General features: G+C 37.2%; 2 protein-coding genes across 12 annotated transcripts in view; one reads left to right on the top strand and one right to left on the bottom strand.

Moving 5' to 3' along the window:
- LOC128680217 (ankyrin-3-like) overlaps positions 1–15,739 on the top strand; it is a 108,102-nt gene extending 92,363 nt beyond the window's left edge. For 2 of the 7 annotated variants that reach the window (XM_053763196.2, XM_053763200.2), the window contains exons 22-35: positions 376–505; positions 735–923; positions 1,225–1,416; positions 2,043–2,200; positions 2,806–2,868; positions 5,360–5,486; positions 6,196–6,324; positions 6,728–6,820; positions 7,406–7,523; positions 7,756–7,862; positions 8,255–8,327; positions 8,412–11,318; positions 11,641–11,722; positions 12,544–13,846. In XM_053763196.2, coding sequence (XP_053619171.1) covers positions 376–505; positions 735–923; positions 1,225–1,416; positions 2,043–2,200; positions 2,806–2,868; positions 5,360–5,486; positions 6,196–6,324; positions 6,728–6,820; positions 7,406–7,523; positions 7,756–7,862; positions 8,255–8,327; positions 8,412–11,318; positions 11,641–11,722; positions 12,544–12,577 — 4,402 coding nt within the window. In that variant the 3' untranslated portion in view covers positions 12,578–13,846. Of the gene's footprint in view, positions 1–375; positions 506–734; positions 924–1,224; positions 1,417–2,039; positions 2,201–2,805; positions 2,869–5,359; positions 5,487–6,195; positions 6,325–6,727; positions 6,821–7,405; positions 7,524–7,755; positions 7,863–8,254; positions 8,328–8,411; positions 11,319–11,640; positions 11,723–12,543; positions 13,847–14,263 lie in introns of those variants that run through there. The other 5 variants (XM_053763198.2, XM_053763201.1, XM_053763195.2 and 2 more) reach the window with 4 other exon arrangements.
- Positions 15,740–15,899: 160 nt separating this feature from the next.
- On the bottom strand, positions 15,900–20,624 carry LOC128680218 (delta(24)-sterol reductase-like). 5 transcript variants are annotated; one of them, XM_053763206.2, is made up of 10 exons: positions 20,557–20,624; positions 20,028–20,230; positions 19,413–19,568; positions 18,511–18,735; positions 18,336–18,430; positions 17,876–18,050; positions 17,289–17,447; positions 16,838–17,035; positions 16,434–16,568; positions 15,900–16,147 (listed from the first exon to the last, which is right to left on the bottom strand). In XM_053763206.2, the coding sequence occupies exons 2-10, from the start codon at positions 20,217–20,219 to the stop codon at positions 15,944–15,946; spliced, it is 1,539 nt and encodes a 512-aa protein (XP_053619181.1). In that variant the 5' UTR covers positions 20,220–20,230; positions 20,557–20,624; the 3' UTR covers positions 15,900–15,943. The 5 variants fall into 5 exon arrangements, with proteins under 5 accessions (XP_053619181.1, XP_053619179.1, XP_064292843.1 ...); XM_053763204.2 differs by having other exon boundaries at positions 20,028–20,227; XM_064436773.1 differs by having other exon boundaries at positions 18,511–18,570; positions 20,028–20,227; positions 20,557–20,622.
- Positions 20,625–21,627: the final 1,003 nt, after the last annotated feature.

Below are 21,627 nucleotides of genomic sequence, written 5' to 3'. Positions count from 1 at the left end.
TTACTTTAGAGCTAACTCAATTTGTGTGATTCGTAAATATATATTTATTATTATTACTTTATTTAAAACTAGCTTTTGTCCGCGGCCTTGGCGGCGTTAATAATTTTAATTGGGATGAAAGTTAACCTATGTCCAGAAGGACATAGGTTAACTTTCATCCCGGAAGTAAAATAAAGTATGAAGAATCATACTTCAAACTATCTGTATGCAAAATTTCATGAAGATTGTTTGAGTAGATAGAGCATGAAGAGAACTTACTTTCGCATGTATAAAATAAGTTAGGATTAACGGCAAAACGGATAACACCGTGAGTATTTTAAGTTAGTGGTCTATTCGAAAATGTAGTTAGGTTGTTGTACTAATTTCAAATTTTAGACCCGTGATAATCGAGGTGCCTATCTTCACATCTTCGTGCAAAGAGCGAGAGATCGTGATCCTGCGATCTGACACCGGAGAAACCTGGCAGGACCACTACCTGCACAACAATGACAACCCTATGATACAGGTAATAGAAGTCATTTTCCTTTACCTAATTCAATTTATCGTAGCTGCTCCTGGCATCTTTGAATGTCTATTAAATAAAATAACAATTAATATGTAATTTAATATTTTTATTTGGATCGACTTTGTAGCTCTTCTTCAACTAAGTATAATAACTGAATTTAGGATTGGGATTAGGAGTGTTCATTTTAATTGTTTTAATTTAATAATTAAACTCGCATTTCGAATTCCAGGAGGCACTCCAGCGCGAGCGTCAAGAGCACGGCAACTCCGGTGAAACGCTAGGCGAGAGCGGCGAGCGGGTCACGCGCATCATCACGTGCGACTTCCCCCACTACCTGGCTGTGGTGTCCAGGATCCGACAAGAAGTGCATATTATTGGCCCAGAGGGCGGCACTGTCTCCAGTGCTCATATTCCACAAGTTCGTATAAAATCATGTTTTTTATGAATACTGTATTTGTATCTTCGCATGTCCTCGGTACATTCAAAGCCCAGGGTTAGGCCCAATTTGGAAGATTTGGTTATGATTTTACAACCGGCCGTCCGCCTGAAGTCAACCCTCTTCGGGAATGCTATTGCAGGGACAAAATGTCCCTTAGTCGCCTCGTACGACATCCTCGGGAAGATATGGAGTGGTCCTATTCCAGGGCGGAATCCCTGGTCACAAACTAATTTACTGTAGTATAGTATAAACGAAAAACTTGAAAAACTTGTCTGGTCAGGTACAAGCCCTGTTCCCGCCGGCGGCGCTCACCAAGCGCATCCGCGTGGGGCTGCAAGCGCACGGCGCGCCCGCGGAGCTGAGCCAGCGCGTGCTGCCGCGCCATGCGGCCGTGTCGCCCGTCATCACGGTGGAGCCTCGGCGGCGGAAGTTCCATCGCTCCATCACGCTCAGTGCGCCGCTGCCTAAAGAGGTACAGCCTACTACCGATAACCGTGCAGTATTCTTCCGGAATTCACATGTTCCGATGTCAATGAAAGTTGATAGCATAATTAACTATTTTAACAAGTTTTTATGTAAGGGGGCTACAGCGCTACGATCACATTTTTATCAATTTTTTTTTCTTCGTGAAAAATAAATTAATAAATCAAAAAATATCTTGACAAAATATTCTACACTAGATAAAGGATTTTATTAGAAAATATTACAGTTTTCCATTACACAACGTAGGCACAATCCGCTACATTGATTTTGTCGACCACTGTTTTTGTTTTAAGCTACGAATGCAACATTTGACGCGCAACATATCACTCTATCTCATGCATTACCATTGCCTCGAGTGGAATAGCACATAGTCAACAAAGTCAGAAAAGGAAAAAACGATATATTGCGCGTCAAATGTTCTTTATTGTATTCGTGGCTTTAATAAACTGTGACTACATAGTATAATGGAAAACTATTATACTTTCAAATTATATCATTATCTAGTCTAGCATAACCGTTTAGTTTTAGTAATGTGATGGCGATGATGGCGCTAGTGTGCCGGATTCTTAGTGCGTGTCAGATTGTACAGTTATAAATATCGTTGTGACGCAGCAGCAGCAGCCGCAGCAGCAGCCGCAGCCGAGCAGCAACCTGCGGCTGCTGTGCTCGATCATGGGCGGACAGGCGCGCGCGGTGTGGGAGGACGTGACGGGCTCCACGCCGCTCACTGTCGCCGGCGACGTCGCCTCCTTCACCACCACCGTCTCCGCCAGGTACTTTATACAGGCTATACATACGCAAAACCTCCTAAAGAATACTTGGCTACATCAAAACAAGCAACTTTTATTCTATGACGTATTTTTTTTTTCATATAAAAAAAATACAATCTTATTTGCGATTCTATACATCTTAACTCTAAGTACACAACAGCACACGAGACAGTACAATAGCACTATGTAGCAGAATCGAATATTGAGTTAAAGTTTTATAGAAACTACATTAAAACTACAAAATTTTTTTATTATATTTATTACGTTTAGACACAAGTCGTAGAACAAAATATATAAATAATACACTAACGCACTTTTCCGTAATTTTAAACGAACGTAAATAACGACCAACGGTTACCGAAGAACAGAGGAGAGATATATTTGGGTCACCCATTCGATGAACGACCATTACGAGCGCATATAAGACATAAATAAATATAAGGTTGCGGTGACCATTTCACATCAATTTGAATCATCCCTGTTTGCCTGTTTGGTACCATATGAGATTGATAGGCAAACAGCTATGAAATTAGCAGGCCGAACGTGCCAATCTATGAAAAACAATCTCTGAAATATATGAGTTTTATATATATTTTTGTCCTTTTCAGGTTTTGGTTGATGAACTGCCAAAATGTCAGCGATGCAACAAAGCTGGCTACGGAACTTTACAGGTGCATAAAATCCCAAATCTTTATTACTAAATTAATAATTAATTAATGTATCTTTAAATTAGTAAAAAAAATAAAAAACTTTATTTCAACTTGATTATACGTATAATATAAAACACTTATCACACACAGATGTCAAAAATTTTCTCAAGACTAGAGCAAGAGAAAATAAGGAAAAGCTGCTATTTTGATGTTCCACAGTTATTCAATTTTGTAAACAGTTTGGAAACTCTCAGCAAGGCGGACATTACACAATATTGCGGAACTATTATCCGGTTCATCATTCATACACAAAAAATAAACTTTTCTTGTGTAATATAACAACTTTATTATTATTAATAGATCTCGCGAGCCCTCAGCCCATGCCCACGAGCGGGTCTCGCCGCTCATGGGCATGGGCTGAGTTTAGAGCCTTTGAAACAGAATTTTGTATGTACTTCATTTGATTTTCATTATCACATCCGGTTATTAAATCGTCGACATAGAAATCATTTTTAATGATAGTTTTAATCAACTGGTCTTCGCATTCCTCTCCCACCTGCCAAAGACATCTGGTACTAAGGTAGCTCGCACTTGCCGTGCCGTAAGTGACGGTACCCAATCGTAAGGTTCTGATAGGCTGAGACTCATCTTCTCTCCAAAAAATCAATTGCAAATTGCAGTCATTATAATCAACATTAACTTGTCTGTACATTTTAGCTATGTCTCCAGTCAAGATAAATTTGTACTGCCTTGCTCTGATTAAAATTGAGAAAAGAGAGTCTTGCATGTTTGGGCCTACCATTAAGATGTCATTGACAGAATAGCCAGAAGTTGTAGGAGCAGATCCGTCGAACACTACTCGAATTTTCGTGGATTCACTTTCTTCTTTAAATACCACATGATGGCAAAGGAAATATGAGGGATATGGAATAGCAACAGGTGACTCTGAAAGATGTCCTAATTCCTTGTATCCAAGTATGAACTCTAAATATTGCCTTTTTAGATCTGGATACTTTCGAAACCGTTTTTCGAGATTTAATAAACGTTTTTTGCTAATGTATAATACAATCGAAAATTCTATTACAAAAACTTTGTTAAAGGGGGTTGATTGGGATGAGATTGTACCTGATGAACTAAAACAAAATTGGTTGGAAATCTCCGAAAACTTACCATCTTCAAATTTTCCGTAGGGTTTTATGCGAAAATCCCAAAATTGTAGAATTTCATGCATTCAGCGATGCGTCACAGTGTGCATACGGTGCATGTATTTACATAAGGTCAGTCAATGTGTAAAATGTCCGACTATTATGTGCGAAGTCTAAAGTTACTCCGCAGAAACCTTGTACAATACCACGCCTAGAACTTTGTGCGGCCTTAATGTCTGCCAGGTTATGTAAGGCTGTTTGTGAATCAATTAAATATATCCCTACACGAGTCCTGTACTGGTGTGATTCCAAAATTGTGATTTGCTGGATTAAGAATGATCCTAGGAAATTACAAACCTTTGTAGCTAACAGAATCGGTGAAATATTGGAACTCACTAATCCACAATCATGGCACTATGTACCAACTAATTCTAATCCAGCAGACCTAATTTCTAGAGGATTAATACCTCTAGAAATTAGGTGCTGCTGGATTCAAATCAAATTATCGAAAATTCATTTTGGTGGCAAGGTCCTTCTTATCTCCTTGATGACGAATCGCAATGGCCTAAATGTAACGATCAACAATCATGTCAGCTGTTAGAGATACTATATGTTACTATACTATGGCCTATAAACGGAAGGAAGCTAGCAAGACGTGTAGTAAATAAATGCGTCATTTGTGTACGAGTTCGCGGTCAAACACTAAGTCCTAAAATGGGCAATCTACCCCCTAACCGGTTGTCAGTCGATTACCCGTTCAAGTCTGTAGGAGTTGACTACGCTGGTCCATTCCTAATACTTAATCGTAAAGGACGCGGCGCTAAATTGACAAAATGTTATTTATTTTTATTTATTTGTCTGCGATTTAAATGCGTTCTTTTGGAAGCCGTTAGTGATCTAACCAAAGAAGCTTTTGTAATGACACTTCGTAGATTCGTTGCCCGTCGCGGAAAACCAAACGAGATATATTCAGACAATGGTCGAAACTTTGTAGCAGCAGCGAAAGACATTGGTATTTTTCTAAAGAAAAATAACGAACCTCTATCTGAGTTTGCTTCTAATGAAGGAATAAAATTCAATTTTATACCTGCTTACGTTCCCCAATTCGGTGGGATTTGGGAAGCCGGCGTGAAGTAGGCCAAACATTCCTATCCTGTGTTAAAACAAGAAAATTGGCGACTGTGACAGGACACTTGGGATTTTATGGGCATATCATATCATTGGTGTATCCGGGGGCGGGTTTTGGCGGGAGACCTACACAACATCAAAATTCTCCAAAGGGCCTCTACGTGTTGGATTCATGTTCCCACGCAGGCCTCTCAAGAATGTTTAAAAGGAGAAACATAATAATAATGATGTGTCCGCAGAGACATGCTGCTGGTGCCGTTCTCGGTGCGCATCGTGGTGCTCGGCAAGCGCCTGGACGCGCTCGAGGGCCGGCTGCTGGTGCTGTACATCACCGACCGCTACCAGTACGACGCGCTGCTGCACCAGGTACTGTCTACTGGCCTCACTCATATCACACTTCATATTTTATATAGCCTGTATTTTGTGTCCCACTGCTGGGCAAAGGCCTCCCCTTACGTCTCCCCAAAGGTGTCGAAACCTGTCTAGATCATCCCGCCATCTAGTTCGTGGTCTACCTCGATGCCTGCGCCCCGGGAACCCAAGTTGTATGAATTATTATAATAATAATAAAGGCCTCTTCAATGTTGGCTTCGGCCCCATTAATGCCTCAACAGACAGAGTCCCAGTGGACTCGTGGCTAAAAATGTGTATCAACATTTATTATTAATATGAATAATATACTTAATAGCCTCCGATCTATTTACTTGGTTCCTGTATGCTATGGCGTGGTGGCTTGTTAAAACGCACGAGCAATCGCACACCACGCCACTAAATAACACAATTAGTTAATATGTAAGCAAAAAAAGCTTAAATATTGCCTTTATGGTGATAACTTCTTTGTAAAAGTTGTTTCTAAATTGTAATTTTTTTTTAATGGTTAAGTATTTTTTAATAATTTCATTGTTTATCAAGTTTCGTTTCCAATCAACTTTCAGTCTTCGTATAATTTTCATAATGATCATAATTAACAAATTTTTCTCAATGACTCTAGTCGTCTACCCTATTGCGCTTAGTACCATGCCAACATTATGGACCCTTCATCATAACACTATAACAACTTTATACGATTTCCCAGGAGCACTACACGGAGGTGGCGCAGTCCACATCGGTGCGGTTCCTGGACGGCAAGCAGGTGTTCCTGGAGTTCTCCGGGAACCTGGTGCCCGTCACCAAGTGCGCCAGCCAGCCCTGCTTCACCTTCGAGGTCAGATAGATACATATATACATTTTTTGATCGTCTGTTCCTGAAACGCAGTACAAATCTTTCGTGCTGCAGTAGTCAAAATGATTGTAATTTACAGCTTGGACGTAGGTGTGGGAGCTAAAACTTATTAATTAGAAAACCATAAGTTAAAGTCACTTGTTTGAATGTTTCTTTGAAAAAAAGGTAACAACTATAATACTAAAACTGGAGTCGCCTTTTCCGTTGATAACCACATATAAACCCACAGCGAAACTATAGCCTAAACACATAAAATAACTAAAGCTAAAAAGTATTTTTACCAATGTATTATTTAATTTACCGTAATACAATAAAACAGCACTATAGCTAGCAAACAAAACTGTTTACAATATGAATTGCAATAAAATCTTTGGATTGGAATTAGGCATTCAAGGACAACCGTGTGGAGTTCACGGTGCGGGTGAAACATCACGAAGACGCGCCGTCCGGCAGGATCTACTTCATGAACGAACCCAAGGTAAAAACTTAAGAATCATAATACCCTATCTCTAATTGTGTTTCCAAATACAATCTACTCATTTCGACAATATCGTTTTCATTAGGCCTTTGACTGATGTTCATATCACACATTTTGTATTTTTAAATTTATATATTTTCCCCATTTTTCAAGTTATTTGAAAGCTAATTGTACTGTCACATTTCTCGAATGAGTATTCCATCGAAATAGTAAATCATTAATTAGTCAAGAATTTGAAGAAAACAAATGAAGGCGTCGTCTCCTGTTGGCTGACAACACTGGGTTTTTATCAACCAAACTCCAAACTTGACCATTATCTTTGGTATTGCAATAGTAAAAAAAATTGTCAAACTGTATCTATAGGTACTAATATTATAAATGCGAAAGTCTGTCTTTCACGGCTGGGCCGATTTCGATGAAATTTGGAACAGATATTGTTAATGACCCGAAATCAAACATAAAACTACCGCGACCGATGCTTTTACAGTTAGGATGACCTTTGTTGATGTGTTCGTCTGACTGAAATAAACTTCCGAATTAACTTAAATGTTATTAGTTTAACTGATGAAATGATGATTATTGCAGGTCCCTCGCGGAGAGCAATGTCAGAGCCCGGCGTGCGTGCTGGACGTGTCGCTGCCGCGCAGCTTCGCACCGCGCGCTGCGCTCAGCCAGCTCGACTGCCTCAACCTCGACCAGTCCGGTCTGATATATTTTTTAAAAACCAAATGCAATATGCCACCTTAAAAAAATTAGAATTAGCAGGTGACCAGAAAGCTGGTATATATCTTGCACAGAAAATTAGCATACAATGTGGTCGTACAAAAATAATTTCCGGTCATTTTTGAATTTATCGCGTTCCCACGAACAGACGTGACAGGGGTCTCCTTTTTCTAATATGTAAAGATGTTTTAAAATTTCTTTGTTATTTTCAGGATTCGACGCTCTGAAGGACGAGCTGAGCTTCCACTGGGGCGACCACAACAACAGCCACGGCCCCGGGTCGCTGCCCTTCCAACACGACAAGCCTGTTAATGGACACGTGAGTGCTTCTTTTCGAGTGTGTTATTGCTAACACTAGTATCAGATTTTATTCAAGTCGCATAAAAGCCCTGCCATGACTTTTATGAATAAACAATATTAGTTTATTAGTTAATTATATAAAATAAAGGATGTGAAGCGGTCAGGTTGAACCACACGCGAGGTCATCTTCATTATTGCTGACATTTGATAAAAAAAATAGTTTGCCTTAGACCTTACTAGGTACCAGCAGCCCCGTGTTAGCATTCGTTACATCAATTTAATGTAGTAGCATGTCAGTCATGATGTGGTAGTTAATTTACAAAGTTAATTCAATACATACCAATAGGAAATATAAAGTATCGCATAGTAGAGAAATAAAGTAATTGTAGTTAATAGCCGAATTATTTTTAGGACAAGATTATCACCAATGGCGATGTGAAAGACCCCACAAAAGATGTCGATGACAAAGATACAAAGCCACAAGGTAATCTATTATTTATCATAATAACAAAGTAACTATATTTACTGTCACATAAAAAGGTATTACACCATAACTATCTTGTTACAGTAAACGGCGATACTTTGCATGTAGACTCAAACAAGACAAAAGCAACTTTCGATTCAGATGAAGATAAGACACCTATGAATACCCTTGAAAAGGGAGATAAAGGCAAAAAGAAACCCGATGGAGGTTTCCTTGGAGGACTCGCTGGAAAAGTCAAAAATGTCTTCACCCATAGTGAAGACAAAGACGAAGAGAAAGAATCATCTCCTAAACCTCAGCCGAAACCCAGAGAATCCAAAGAAAAAAGCCCGCCTAAACCAGCCCCGAGAATTATAGACGAAGGTCTCTTAGATAAAGTCGAGGATATGTTCAAAGATCTCAAGACCAAACCACACCAGAAAGATGAAGAGGAACTTCAGAGTGAAGTTTATTCCACGAAATTAGTCGTGGATGAAGATAATCTAAGACCTTCTAAAGAAACTGAAGAACATATTTATGAACAATATGCAAACATGCAGCCAGTGGAAACGCCCATTCATAATAAAATATCGGACCCATTCCAGTATCCAAACAACAAATGTTGTGATAAACGATACAAACACAGTCACGATGAAACGTCAAATTTAGAAGATATCATAGAACAATCTAAATTCGCGGCCCATGAAAGGCTTGGAGAAGTGAGTGAGAAAGTACAAAATGATGTCAATGATGGTTTAAATAAGATTGAAGAAGAAAAGGAAAGCTTGAAACAAAAAGGCAGTGAAATTAAAGATGATATTTTCGGAAAAGTAGATAAAGTCAAAGATAATTTGGAAGATAAAGAACAAAAGTTAGAATCCCAGGTACAAGATAAATTGGACGATGTCAATAAAAGTGCACATAAAGTGCAGGAAGATATTAAAGATAAGGTTTCCGATTTAAAGTCCAATGTTTCTGATGAAGTTAGTAACTTCAAGTCTTCCAGTAAAGCCGGAGTAGATCATTTAGTTCATACAGCCAGTGGTGTTACCACTAACATTAAGGACAAGGCACATGAATTAGATTTTGCTGCGAGAGAAAGAGCAGAACAATTGAAAGAATATGGTCATGACAAATTAGTCTCTTTTGGAAATTCCGTCGAAAATGCAACGGATGACTTTAAAACTAAAGCAAACAGCGTCGGAAATGATATCAAAAACAAAACGCAAGAAAGTGCTGATGCTGTTGCCAATTCATTCCATGAAGTACAAGATAACCTGAGCCATAAGGCACATGATGTCAAAGAATGTGTTAAAGAAACTGCAGACAATATCAAAGATGCCACGAATGAAAAAATACATGATCTAGGTGAATCTGTTGAAAATGCTAAGACCAAAGCTGGCAAAGCTGCTGCTGATCTCAAATCCAAAGCGGATGATACAAAGGATGATGTGAAATCGGAAATCAAAAAGAAATCTAAAAAAGGAAAGAACTTTTTTACTGGGCTTGTAGATAATGTCTTTGGCGGCAAAGACAAAATTGAAGATGAAGTCAAAAGCAAAATTGCTGAAAGCAAAGAGTCTGCTAACGATTTAATAGAGCAAGCAACAGCTAAGAAAAATGAAATTGAAGATGGTGCTTCGAAAAAGAAATCTGAACTTAAAGAAGGTGCTGAAAAGTTGGCAAAGGAAGCTGAGGCGAAAAAAGCGGAAGTAGAAAGTGCTATCCACAATAAGACCGATGAAGTCAAATTTGCGGTTCAAGATAAGGCCAATGAAGTTAAAACGGCCGTTGAAAATAGGGCTCATGATGTAAAATCAACAGTTGAAAATAGGGCCGAAGAATTAAAATCAGCAGCTCAAAATAAGGCTGAAGAAATTTCACAAGCTATATATGATAAGGAGCATGAAGTCGCCAATTCTGTACAGAGTAAAAAGGATGAAATCTCAACAGCCATTCACGATAAAGCTGGCGAAGTTAAAGAGTCTATTGTAGAAGCCAAAGATGCCATTCATAACAAAAAAGATGAATTGGAAAAGGCTGCGCATGACAGACTTGACGAAGCCAAAAATAAGAAGGATGAAATTGTATCTTCGGTTCAGAACAAAACTGAAGAAATAGGGCAAGCTATGCACGATAAAAATCAAGAAATTGGCAATACAATTAGTAACAAAATGGATGATTGGGAATCAACTGTTCACGACAAGACGAACGAAGCTATTTCAGCAGTTGAAAGTAAAAAGCACGAAGTAAGCGCATCTATTCAGGAAAATAAAGATGCAGCTATCGCCGCTGTTCAACAAAAGAAGGACGCAGCAGCAACTGAACTGGAAAGAATAAGGCAAGAAGCAGAGTATACCACTGACCAAATAAAAAAAACAGCAGAAGAAGCATTGAACAAAGGCAAAGACAATTATGATGACATCCAAAGGGCGGCTAGCGAAAAAGCGAATGACCTTCAGAAGTCTTCAAAGCAGGCGTTCGATCACATTCAAGATGCAACCTTGAGTACTTTCGATAAGGTCGAAAGTTCAGCCAAGAATAAAGTGAGCGACGCTAAGGACACGTGGGAAGATTTGCAGAGTTCGACGCGTGACACTTTCGCCGATTTCAAAGATGATGTTCACGGCTTCGAGAGTTCCGCGCAGGACACCTTGCACAGTTTCCAGAGTTCCGCTGGCAACACGTTCGACAGCTTAGATGATTCTGCTAAAGAAATGTTCAGTGGTGTTCAAAACACTGCTAGCAATGTCGAAGCAAATTCAAAGGAGTTGTTTGGGGATGTAAAGAATGAATTTGAAGGATTCCAAGTGTCGGCGGATAATAAGTTGGAAGATGTGAAGGGCGAGGCGAAGGAAAGGCTGGAAGAGGCGGGGGAGAGGTTAGCGGAAGCGGGGAGGGAAGCGGGGGAGAGCGCGCGGGGGGTGGCGGGGGCGGTCAGTTCTGAAGCTGACAAGTTCACCAGCAACCTGAATGATTTGGGCAATTCTGTCTTCGGTTCTTCAGGCAAAGGTAAATCCTACTATTATGTACTAACTGTTAATATATTAATTCAATTCAATTAAATTCGTTTATTTCGTGAACACAGGTTACATAATAGGTATAATACATTGGAATGAGCTTCTCTGTGTCCCGCCATAAGGCGTAAATTTATATCAAAAAAATTATATATTAAAATTATATCAAAAAATAACTCTTATAATAATGGGTGTGTGTGTATGTCGTTGTTCGTAACGAAACGAAAACATATGATATACATACAAGATGTGATGCACAAGAATCTGTATAATAATGCATTCTCATTCTCCTTTTCTTATCTTCATATTTATTTCAGGTTTTATGAAGGACTCGAGCACCAAATTATTGGAGTCTGAGAAGTCACAATCGTCGCCCTCACCACACAAAAAGGGATCTGGGTACGTACGATTTAATATATAAATTAGGAAACTAGACCTCAAACCCCATGTCCATACGTCATTATGTAAATAACGGCACGCGATGCACCATATTAATTCACAATCGAATAAACAAATATGGGCGTAGTTAAAACTTATGTCAAAGTAAGGTGCCATAGATCAACAAAAAAAACATACACCTACCTTTATATAATAATGCAAGTTTAGATTTCGCCGTATCGGAATTTGTCAAACAATTAAAAACCTCTCTCTAGCTCATTATGCTATTTATAATCCCAAACTAAAAAGCTAAAAAATAAGCCCTTTAGTAGCTACATTCTAAAATAATTGCTCAAATCGACTATGCACCTAAGTTCATTTCAGTGAATCAAGTCGCATAATATTTTGTTTGAAAACATTAATTTATCAGATAATTAACCTATGACATAATAGATACTTAGGCGCATAGTATACACTTTCCTACATAAAGAGCAGCGGAAGTTTTTTTTTTACTTTTACGATTCAAATTGATACTGATGTATCTTTCTTCTTTTTATTTAAAACTTCCTGCGCTTTATTAGGATCAACCAAAGACAAAGAAAACTATAGAGGTAAGGTATTAGCGTAGTATTACATGACCTACCTACTTGTCAAAGCCTCACGATACAAAAGGTAATAGCTCCCTGTCCCATTTATCCTCATATATATTACTAATATGCGACACTCTGTCTTGTATGAGCGAAATGGAAGATATCATGATTTCTATAGTATTCTCTGTCTACATGATAAACTTACCCACATTGCACTAGTGGCCATTCTAACCCCACCCGCACGCTTTACAGAATTCCGAAGCTAAAGAAGAAAAATAGGAAATAAATAGCCGACCGACCGCCGAGCTACATGTATGATATAGTTGTTTAGTTATTTATTGTTACGAAGCTTTACTATGCCTCGTGTTGTTTCATTGATAATGCTCGTCAAATTATAGCTTGTAATTTCGATTCTTAGATATGCTATGGTTTTCTTTTATAGACTTAAAGAATTTTAAATAGCTCGCGTCAATTAAAAGCCATTGAACAAAACAGTATTCATTTTGATCAAATTAATATGGTAAAGTCTGTTGAAAATATTGATATGTTACTGTTGTGTTTGTACAAATATGTCGTTATCAATGGAACAATACATTTTATTAGCATATAGTCGCACTGTACATGTACTGTGACACTGTTCCAGTGAATTTTACAATTCTACGAGATTATGTACGTTCATTCGAGTTTAGTCAAGTACCGTCGCGTACTACAGTATTTACTGTGACAAATTTTAATATTAACTTTTGACTAACGAGTTTTGATTTCAAAGAAATCAATTTCTTTTTAACGAATAAACAAAACTTTGAGTGTTTTATTAAAGTTTGTAGATTTTTTTTTACAATTTATATAAATCGTTATGTGACAGTTGATCATGTCTTTAATCTTGCCTAATCTGATATTATTTATATAATTTAAATCAATATTTCCATTTTGAAATATTTTCTGATGTGTATAATCATTTGTGACCTCAATTGTTCGTAATTTATAAATCTGCATTTTATATAAAATTGAAGTATTTTGTAATAAATAGATGTCTTATCAATGTTTTGTGTTGCATAATTTATTTTATTTTAATCGTGTTTTCATTATAAAGTTTACTGCGCTTTGTATAGCTACGAACACAACTGTTTCAGATCTATATTATTTCTAAGCATGTTATGACTATCCTAGCTTTTTAGTAGTTTTTTATTTTATTAGAATTGACTACTTAATAGATCTGCTAGTGTTTTATTGATTAATCAGCGCTCTAAGTGTTATTTTTCAAATATATTCATTTACTATAATGGAACAGAAGTTAATAATATTTAGAGATCTGTCTGTGTCACAAAGCTACACCTTATATTTATTTTGCCATAAGCTATCTGAATTTTAATATGTAAAACGTCGAATATAAATGTAATTGTACGTATGTACATATTAATAATTTCCATTTAATCTCATGGGCACGAACTATTGTAACGAATTATTACTATTGTGAAAAGCATAACAAGCGCTTACGTAGCATTTGTCTCTCTCGAAAATTGTTATTAAGAATTACATGAAAAATTCACAATTATAGCTGTGTTTTTATTTTTACTTATATCAAATATTCGTATTAATGATCTCCATCTGTACACAAATATATGGACTTATTTTTTCTGATTATAATACATTCGTATTCATATTGCACATGTGACGCACAGTTTCCACTTATGACATACGTACTATGCATTTCATCTTTGTACACAACTGTACGTAAGTCATAGGCTTCCTTCACTCTGGAATGTCACCGTCTGTTACAATTGTTGTACAATCACGCTCGACGATGGTAAGTTTCTTGCTTATTTATTTCCAATTTATTTGCATTTCGCACTTTTACGTTGCATTTTACGACATTTTATTATGAATGTTGTTGTTTAATGTAATTATTTTGCTTGTAGTTATGTCGATTTGTATTTAAATGCTTTATGATAATTAGTGTAATATGTTACAGATTTTTCTCGAAACTGCGGCGTAAAACGTGAAAGGAACTCTGCAGTTCATCACTTCAAATTATCTACGGTTGAGTAGAATTACCTAATTTAGCCTTTGATAGTCCGGTAGATTAGGTAAGGTTTGAAAACAGCTTGAATATAATTTTAATGTACAATTCTAATGTTGTATCCTATCTGTTATATCCCAATGAAACGAGTGTGCGTTTTCCTTTTTAATTACGTACAAATATAAATCATTTAAAACATAAGCTATATAATGCAAAGTTTAATTGTTATTTGTCATTACTTGGCACCACGTGAATATAAAGTGTGTTGAATTTGATGTTGTTTTGTAAATTGGATATTGGAACTAATTAATAACATTGTTAAACTTTATAATATTTTATAAAACGATGTGCTATTTGAGTGTTATGATGCAGTTACCATATGTAACTTTTCGTTCCAGTCTTTGATGAATGTCTTATATTAAAATCTTGATAATTTGATATATTTCGATCTTACGTCCATACTACCTATGAGTTGTTTAATGAAATCTTCTCATGTAAAAATCGTAAAAATTTACTAAAATATTTATTTCCGCCTGGTTGACATACCATAAATCGTTGCCCTTTTTCATATTTTCAAAGATATTTAGCATTTCTCTAAGTAAACTAGACATGGTCGTTGAATAGGATTATAGAGGTGCTTTTAATAGTGATTGTACTCTTTATACCTTACATTATATTACACCATAATAAGAGGTAATACATAATACATACCGTACAACCAAAAATTTACACAAAACTAGTAGAAGGATTGCATTTCATTGTGCTCATTTAGCTTTAAAAATGTTAGAATTGTCGCTCATAGACTAAAAAATAATTAATGAAATGAAAGAAAAAAGGAACGACATAATTATTCCTTTCAAAACGTGTTTCTTTACATTCGGTCAATTTAATATTTAAAATGTATGAGTGTATCGAGTGATAGTCTTGGTCATTGATGTAAAGCATATATTATGTACTGGAAATTAATATTTAGAATCACCATTCTTGACACAAATTAACGTATTAATAATACTTGCACGTGGTAAATGTAAGCGTTATCTTTTATAATATAATCGCCATTAATTTTAATCTTGAAATTTTAAACTTTTTGTATAATTGGAGTTGAAAACAATTGCATTTTTATATTGTGATTGTGAATGTTAATTAAAAATTATTTTTATATGTTTGTTAGTTCGCAAATATTTTGATTGTTATAAAGGAACAACCGATGCAGAAATACATATAAAAAATATTAACTTCTTGTTTGAAATTACTGACGTACGTATCTGTCACGTATCTGCTGATATTATACATAATTTTGGAGAACTGTGATGCCAAAGTAAACATTACGTGTAATGTTAAATAAACTTTTGTTAATTTATTAATAGAGTCTATGTTTGCTCTATTTATTGCTTTTAGTAAGTAATAAATAAATTATTACATATTAAAGCCTAGATTTATTTCGTAAAAATCTTTCGTAATTATTAGGACAATACCTAAATTAAAGTACCTTCCTAAACAAATGCGGTAAAGCTTCGGCCTACCCTATATATCATAATATCAGAATCCAATCAAAGAAAGGTAAATTTCCTGATAAACCCAGCCCAGATGAAAAATGCATAAAACAAAACATTTTATTCTCATTAAAAAAAATCACTTTCTTACATTCCGGTTCACCTTCCCGTAAACCTCTGGGAAGGCTTCCTTGCAGTGTGGCAGGGAATCCCGGACCTTATCATACAGGGTATGGTCGAACATGCTTCGGAACTCTTCTCTTGTCGTGTACGTGTCAGCGTATAGCATTTGGAAGCCGCGGTGCTCTGCCACGAACTGCTCGATGCGCCGGGTCGATGGAACCTTATGTAATTAAATACAGAGAAGGACTCACGTAAAGGGTCAGAGCAGCATTGTCTATTTTTTTTTTTTGTTAAAGAAATAGCATAATGCGTGTCCCCACTTTTGCTTAAAACAAATTAAGCAACAAAATAGGAAAACTCACTTATAGTATCACTACAGTACATACATGTATGAGAGGTACTGTTGACCTAAACCCAAAATAAACCAACTAGATATTTACAAAAATTAAGAAACAGATTGCTTTCAACTTCTATGGACCTATAAGTTTTATTGTCATTCTACTCACAGTTTCGTAGCCCTTCGCTTTGGGTACACCGTAGACGCCGATGTCGACAAACATCTGTGAGTCTCGACCGTCCTTTACCCGCAGCATGCCCGGCTCATTGCGCACCTTGAACGGGCACAGCCACAGAGGATACACCTGGGAAATAAACAATTTGATTAACTTCATCAAACGTAGCATTATATTGGACCCATTACCCTCTAGATTTATAACATTTACAGAAGGCGTCTATCTGACAGTAAACTAATAGCTAGATAAATTTGCCTGAAGTTATTGCCAGATAGGTCTATTCGACACTTTTGACACATAATTTTTAAATAAATATTACAAATATGCTATCAGATACTTTACCTTACTTTATCAGCAATCGATGAAACAGATCCTCAGTATTGCCTTCCAAAACTAACCTCAAACTCCTGATGGAACTTATTGACGGCGTCTTTGAGACACTCGATGGGCACCAGCATATCCTGCAGCACGTGTGCCTTCTCGTACAGTCTGGCGATGGCCTCGGGTTGCGTCAGCTTCAACAGAGACACTTCTGGCGGCATCAACCAGCCGAACAGCAAGCGGAAGACGAAGTTGTTGCCGAATGGAACTATGTCCTGGAAAGAGAATTTGATTGTTGTAAATTTGGTTGACAGTGAATCCAAAGGTCTCAGGTTTGTCAGTAGTTTTTATAGGCCAACACTTAATTCCGGTGAAAGAAAAACATGGCAAGGAAGTTGACGATGGGTACTAGTTTGTGATTACTTGTCACTCAATGGCATCAGGTGGTTGTATAAGTCATTTCAGATGTCTTAAGGCGACTTGAATAAAATCTGACTCCAGTGAGCAATGCTCCAGTGAAAGAAATACCTGGACTTCCCAGAACAGACTTTTGGAATGTCTGTGGTAGTAATCTCTTAGGGGGATGTACTCCACCACGGGCCGCTTGAACCCGTAGATGTAGTTTTGGAGGTGCTTCCCCACTTTCTTGAAGAACCACTCCGAGTACCACCTGCCGATTGGGTTGTACTGAAAATACATTTTTTACATGTAAAAATGTAGATTTTTTTGAACAACGGCTATTATGCTCCATGATTTGTCTTCCATGCTTATTTTATAATGTATGCAGAACTAGCGGCCCGTCCCGGCTTCGCTCGGGTAAAACCATAAATTCCTCAGGAACACACTATCTATTAAAAAAAAACCCGCATTTAAATCCGTTGCTACTGAAACAGAACCATTAGAAAAGAGAGGATTTAGCACATACTGAAAATTGCCGTTCTCGAAATTTAAAAAAAATGCGGAAATGGTGTGGAAATATTTTTGGAAATTCCAGAAATTTATCTTCAAATCATTCTTATGAAACTCAGTGAAAACCGTGAAAAACCTAATGAGAATTTATCTAGGTACTTTCAAGGGAGAAATTTCCGAGAACTAAGAGCCATCCCGGTACTCACAATGCCATCAGGACCGATTTCGTCCACCATGTCGGCAGTCATCACGACCCCGCTGTCCCTGCTGAACATCAGTGCTTCCACGAACTGGTGAGGGGTAGGAGACAGCGACTCCGCACTGAAGCGGGCTGCCAGCTCCTTGCTATTCGTGTAGGACTCATACTGAACTCTCACGTATCTGTGGAGATTTTTATTTGCCAAAATACAGGATCTTAACACGTTCAGTCATAAGGATATTGATACCTTGTAGCGTGAGGAAAAGGGAAAGAAATCTCGATCTAGGTGGAGTTTAAAGTGCCGCTTCTTCACCTGCGCTTTGAAAAACGGCAATAGTTTTAATATAAAGATTTTTGATTTGATTTGAAACTTATGACATTCTTGTAGGTTAATGCTAAATTAATATATTTTGTTTTTATAAAATTTTGAATGTCTAGTGTACTTGTAGTTAGAAAAAAAAACTTACTTTTTTGCTTGTATAACTTGAATCACAACTGAAGCCAGGAATCCCAGAGTTCCGTAGGACCACGGAACAGCGTAAAATAGATCCGGATTCTCATCCTGAAGAAAGCGTATATTATCACAATGTGTAATGTATTCGTAGTATAATTACTTTCTTTCTTTCAATTTAAAATAAATACCTTACTGCACGTGAGGACAGAACCATCTGCAAGAACCAGCTCGTACTGAAGGCAAATATGCTGGAACAAGCCGTGGACATGAGAGGAGGTTTCCACCCCGGTGCCCATGACCAGGCCCCCTACAGTCAGCTGGTCCAGCTCGGGCACCACGGGCAATGCCAAACCCAAGGGCTGCAGCGTGCGGGACAGCTGACCCATGGACACTAGGGGCTCGCAGCGAACAGTCTGGGAATAAATAGTTCATAATTCCATTGGAATATGGACTGTACTATTTTAGCACCTGTGTAATAGGAGCTAACGCCAAAACGCTAAATTTTATTTGAAAATGATCTTCAGCACCCCTAGGGGCGAATGTGCTGGTGTTAGCCCCATTGTTGATTTATCCAAACTAATATTATGAAGAAAAAAGATCTGTATTTTTGTTTGGCGTTTGTAATGAATAAACTCAAAGACTACTGGGCCGATTTTTATGAAATCAGGCACAAAGATAGGTGAAACTTTCTGTTGTTATGATTTTATCTTATCTCATATTTATATGAGATGAACGCCTAGCTAAGTATGTAATAAACAATCGATATAGCCCACACAAGTTTCATTGACTTTCTTTTCTTGTCCTCCTTTTAGTTACATTCGTGCATTTTTTAATTTCTTTTATCATTTATGGGGTTGGGGTCAACAGCAGCACATAGATTTAGAAAGGGCCCCTCGCGCACCAGCATCGTTAACCACAGTTTAGTGGTTAAGGTTGTTAAACATTCGTTTTAGTATCGACCTCTTTACTCTTAGTAAGTTAGTACTCTTTCTTGTTAGTACCTATCTGACGTCAGTGAAGTTGTTTTGTTTGCCCTGTCGGAAGGGCATGGTCTAAGATTCGTTACACAAGTAAACAGTATAACACTTACCATCTTTTTCGTATCGACCTCGAGTATGTCCACCAGGTTGACGCGGATATTGGTGAAGGTGTTCTTGTAGATGCCCTGTCGGAAGGACATAGTCTGCCACGTCGGGCGCGCCGTGCACATGTGGCTGCTGCGGTCGCCGGCCAGCCATTGTTTCACCTGGACAAATTTCACATTAATTAATTAGTTTTTTGACGTACTTAGGTATTTATATTTTTCAGAACATTTCTGCCGTCGAAAAAAATTACAAATGCGTCTTTTTTCCGTTTTACTGAAGATTTATTGTAAACGAAGTTTGACTTTAACGAAAAATTTTAGGAGGAATTTCCTCTAATCCAACCTAATGTTAAATTAAGGAAAATCGAAAGCAGTTTTTTTTCTGTTCCAAGTATGTTGCTATTTATTCCGGTGTGAATGGTGGTGAGAGAAGCAGTGTAATTACAAGGCACTGCAGCAAAAGAACCAAGGTCACAAAGTGACACCCCACCTCTGGTGTACCAGACTTTCGTAGGTTACGGTGACCACTTCCCATCACGTGCACTGAACACCTGATAGTTTTTCCAGTTTTTTAACGAATCTTTTATAGATATAAGATAAATGTTGATTTACTTTTCTTACCTGATTCTGGACATCTTTGACCTTCTTGTCGTGCAGCTTGGGCGCGCTGCTCATCTTGAAGACGACATAGTTCCTGAGGACGGACCAGAGCTTCCAGAGGCCGGACATGGGCAGCAGCGCTAGGAGGACTACCACCCATCGGTGCTGGATTATGATGTACTCCAGCAGACCTTCAGGCTGGACCTCCACCATATTGCTAGCTGCTTTTATTTCTCATCATTAATATGTAGATCTTGGACTGCCTTTTTTCTAAGTAACCTAAGTGAAAATAGGTGGGGTGCATGTGCTTCGAAACAGATTATTTATTTCTGAAAGTTTACATGTCCATGTGTTTTACCTATCTGTAAGACTCCTCGTGTAACCAAATAAGTATTTAATATTTATTTCATTTATTTATTCATTTAATGACGAGGAATAGAAATGGTTGCAAACAAAAAGGGGAGGCTTTTACCCAACAGTGGGACCTATCAGGTCCAGGCTAAATAATAAAAAAACATTTAATCTATAAATTATTCGTCAAAGAACCCACCTTTTTATTCCAAAAATACAAAATCTCACATCGATGTGGCCGTCGCCCACAGATGTTATCTGTAAACTAAATTTCAAGGGCAGCCTCAGCAACAAATAAAATCAATCATTCTTCATTTTTAATTTTGAACCTTATGACACTAGACATAATACTTATTAGATCTTTATGAATTTTAATTGATGAAATCGTTTCTCTATTAATAATATGGCTCTTATCACAAAGAAATAAGAACTCTTCCCTTGCGACTTCACTTGCTTTTATTTTCTAGATTAGGTATTTTATCTTACTATCTATATTTTCTCTAAGTTAGTATTTTAATTTCCTTGCGCATTCCTTGTCATGCATACCAACTCCTTACACAAACCAAGCATGGAGATTTTAAATCTGCACGAGCCGCTTTATCGCCTTACTTCAAATATGTTAATGTTACAAGAATTTGTTTACTTGAATGGCAATTCTAGGACAATACTTAGGCAAACCCAACAGATGAAATGCCTTATTTTCTTTATAAGATACAAAGTATTATATTGAAGCAAATAAATTCATTTTATTATCGCATCCAAAACGTAATGCAACAACTGATATTATATCAGAAAATATACAGTTTTTGGTTTCCAATTTGACATGTATGTATAATTCAACGTTATATTTACTGTAATCTGTGACTCATATTTACATAAAGAACACAAATCTGAACATGTTTTGGCATTCAAAATAGCTTCAGCGGTCGAGGTCAAGTGTCAGTAACTGCTTACAAGACTATGATAAGACCACGTCGGATGTCACGATAATCTGTGCTCTTTTTGATAGGTAATTATTAATTTAATAAAATGACCAAATAAGTGTCTATTGTTATAAATTAACAAATTAATACGTAGCGTTGGTCAATTTCAGCAGAATAAGATGGAAAGTAAAACCAACTTATTTTTGATATATATCTGCCTAGTTTGTCCACTATTTTATGTTTTATTTTTTTTTAAACAGCCTTGCCAGCCTTCTGGGCACCCTACAACCGCACTACGATGGCGTTAGTTTTAATTTGATAATTATATCAATACATATAATAAAACA

The sequence above is a fragment of the Plodia interpunctella genome, chromosome 23 (assembly GCF_027563975.2).
Source record: "Plodia interpunctella isolate USDA-ARS_2022_Savannah chromosome 23, ilPloInte3.2, whole genome shotgun sequence".
Lineage (NCBI taxonomy): Eukaryota > Metazoa > Arthropoda > Insecta > Lepidoptera > Pyralidae > Plodia > Plodia interpunctella.
The sequence above is the reverse complement of the archived record's forward strand: the minus strand, read 5'-3'. Positions and strand labels throughout refer to the sequence as shown.

Coding starts and splice junctions, on each gene's coding strand:
- LOC128680218 (XM_053763206.2), bottom strand. CDS start 20,219: ATGGTGGAGGTCCAGCCTGAAGGTCTGCTGGAGTACATCATAATCCAG. Junction 19,569..20,027: donor TCAAAGATGTCCAGAATCAG/GTAAGAAAAGTA, acceptor AAATTTGTCCAG/GTGAAACAATGGCTGGCCGG. Junction 18,051..18,335: donor CAAGTTATACAAGCAAAAAA/GTAAGTTTTTTT, acceptor AAATCTCCACAG/ATACGTGAGAGTTCAGTATG.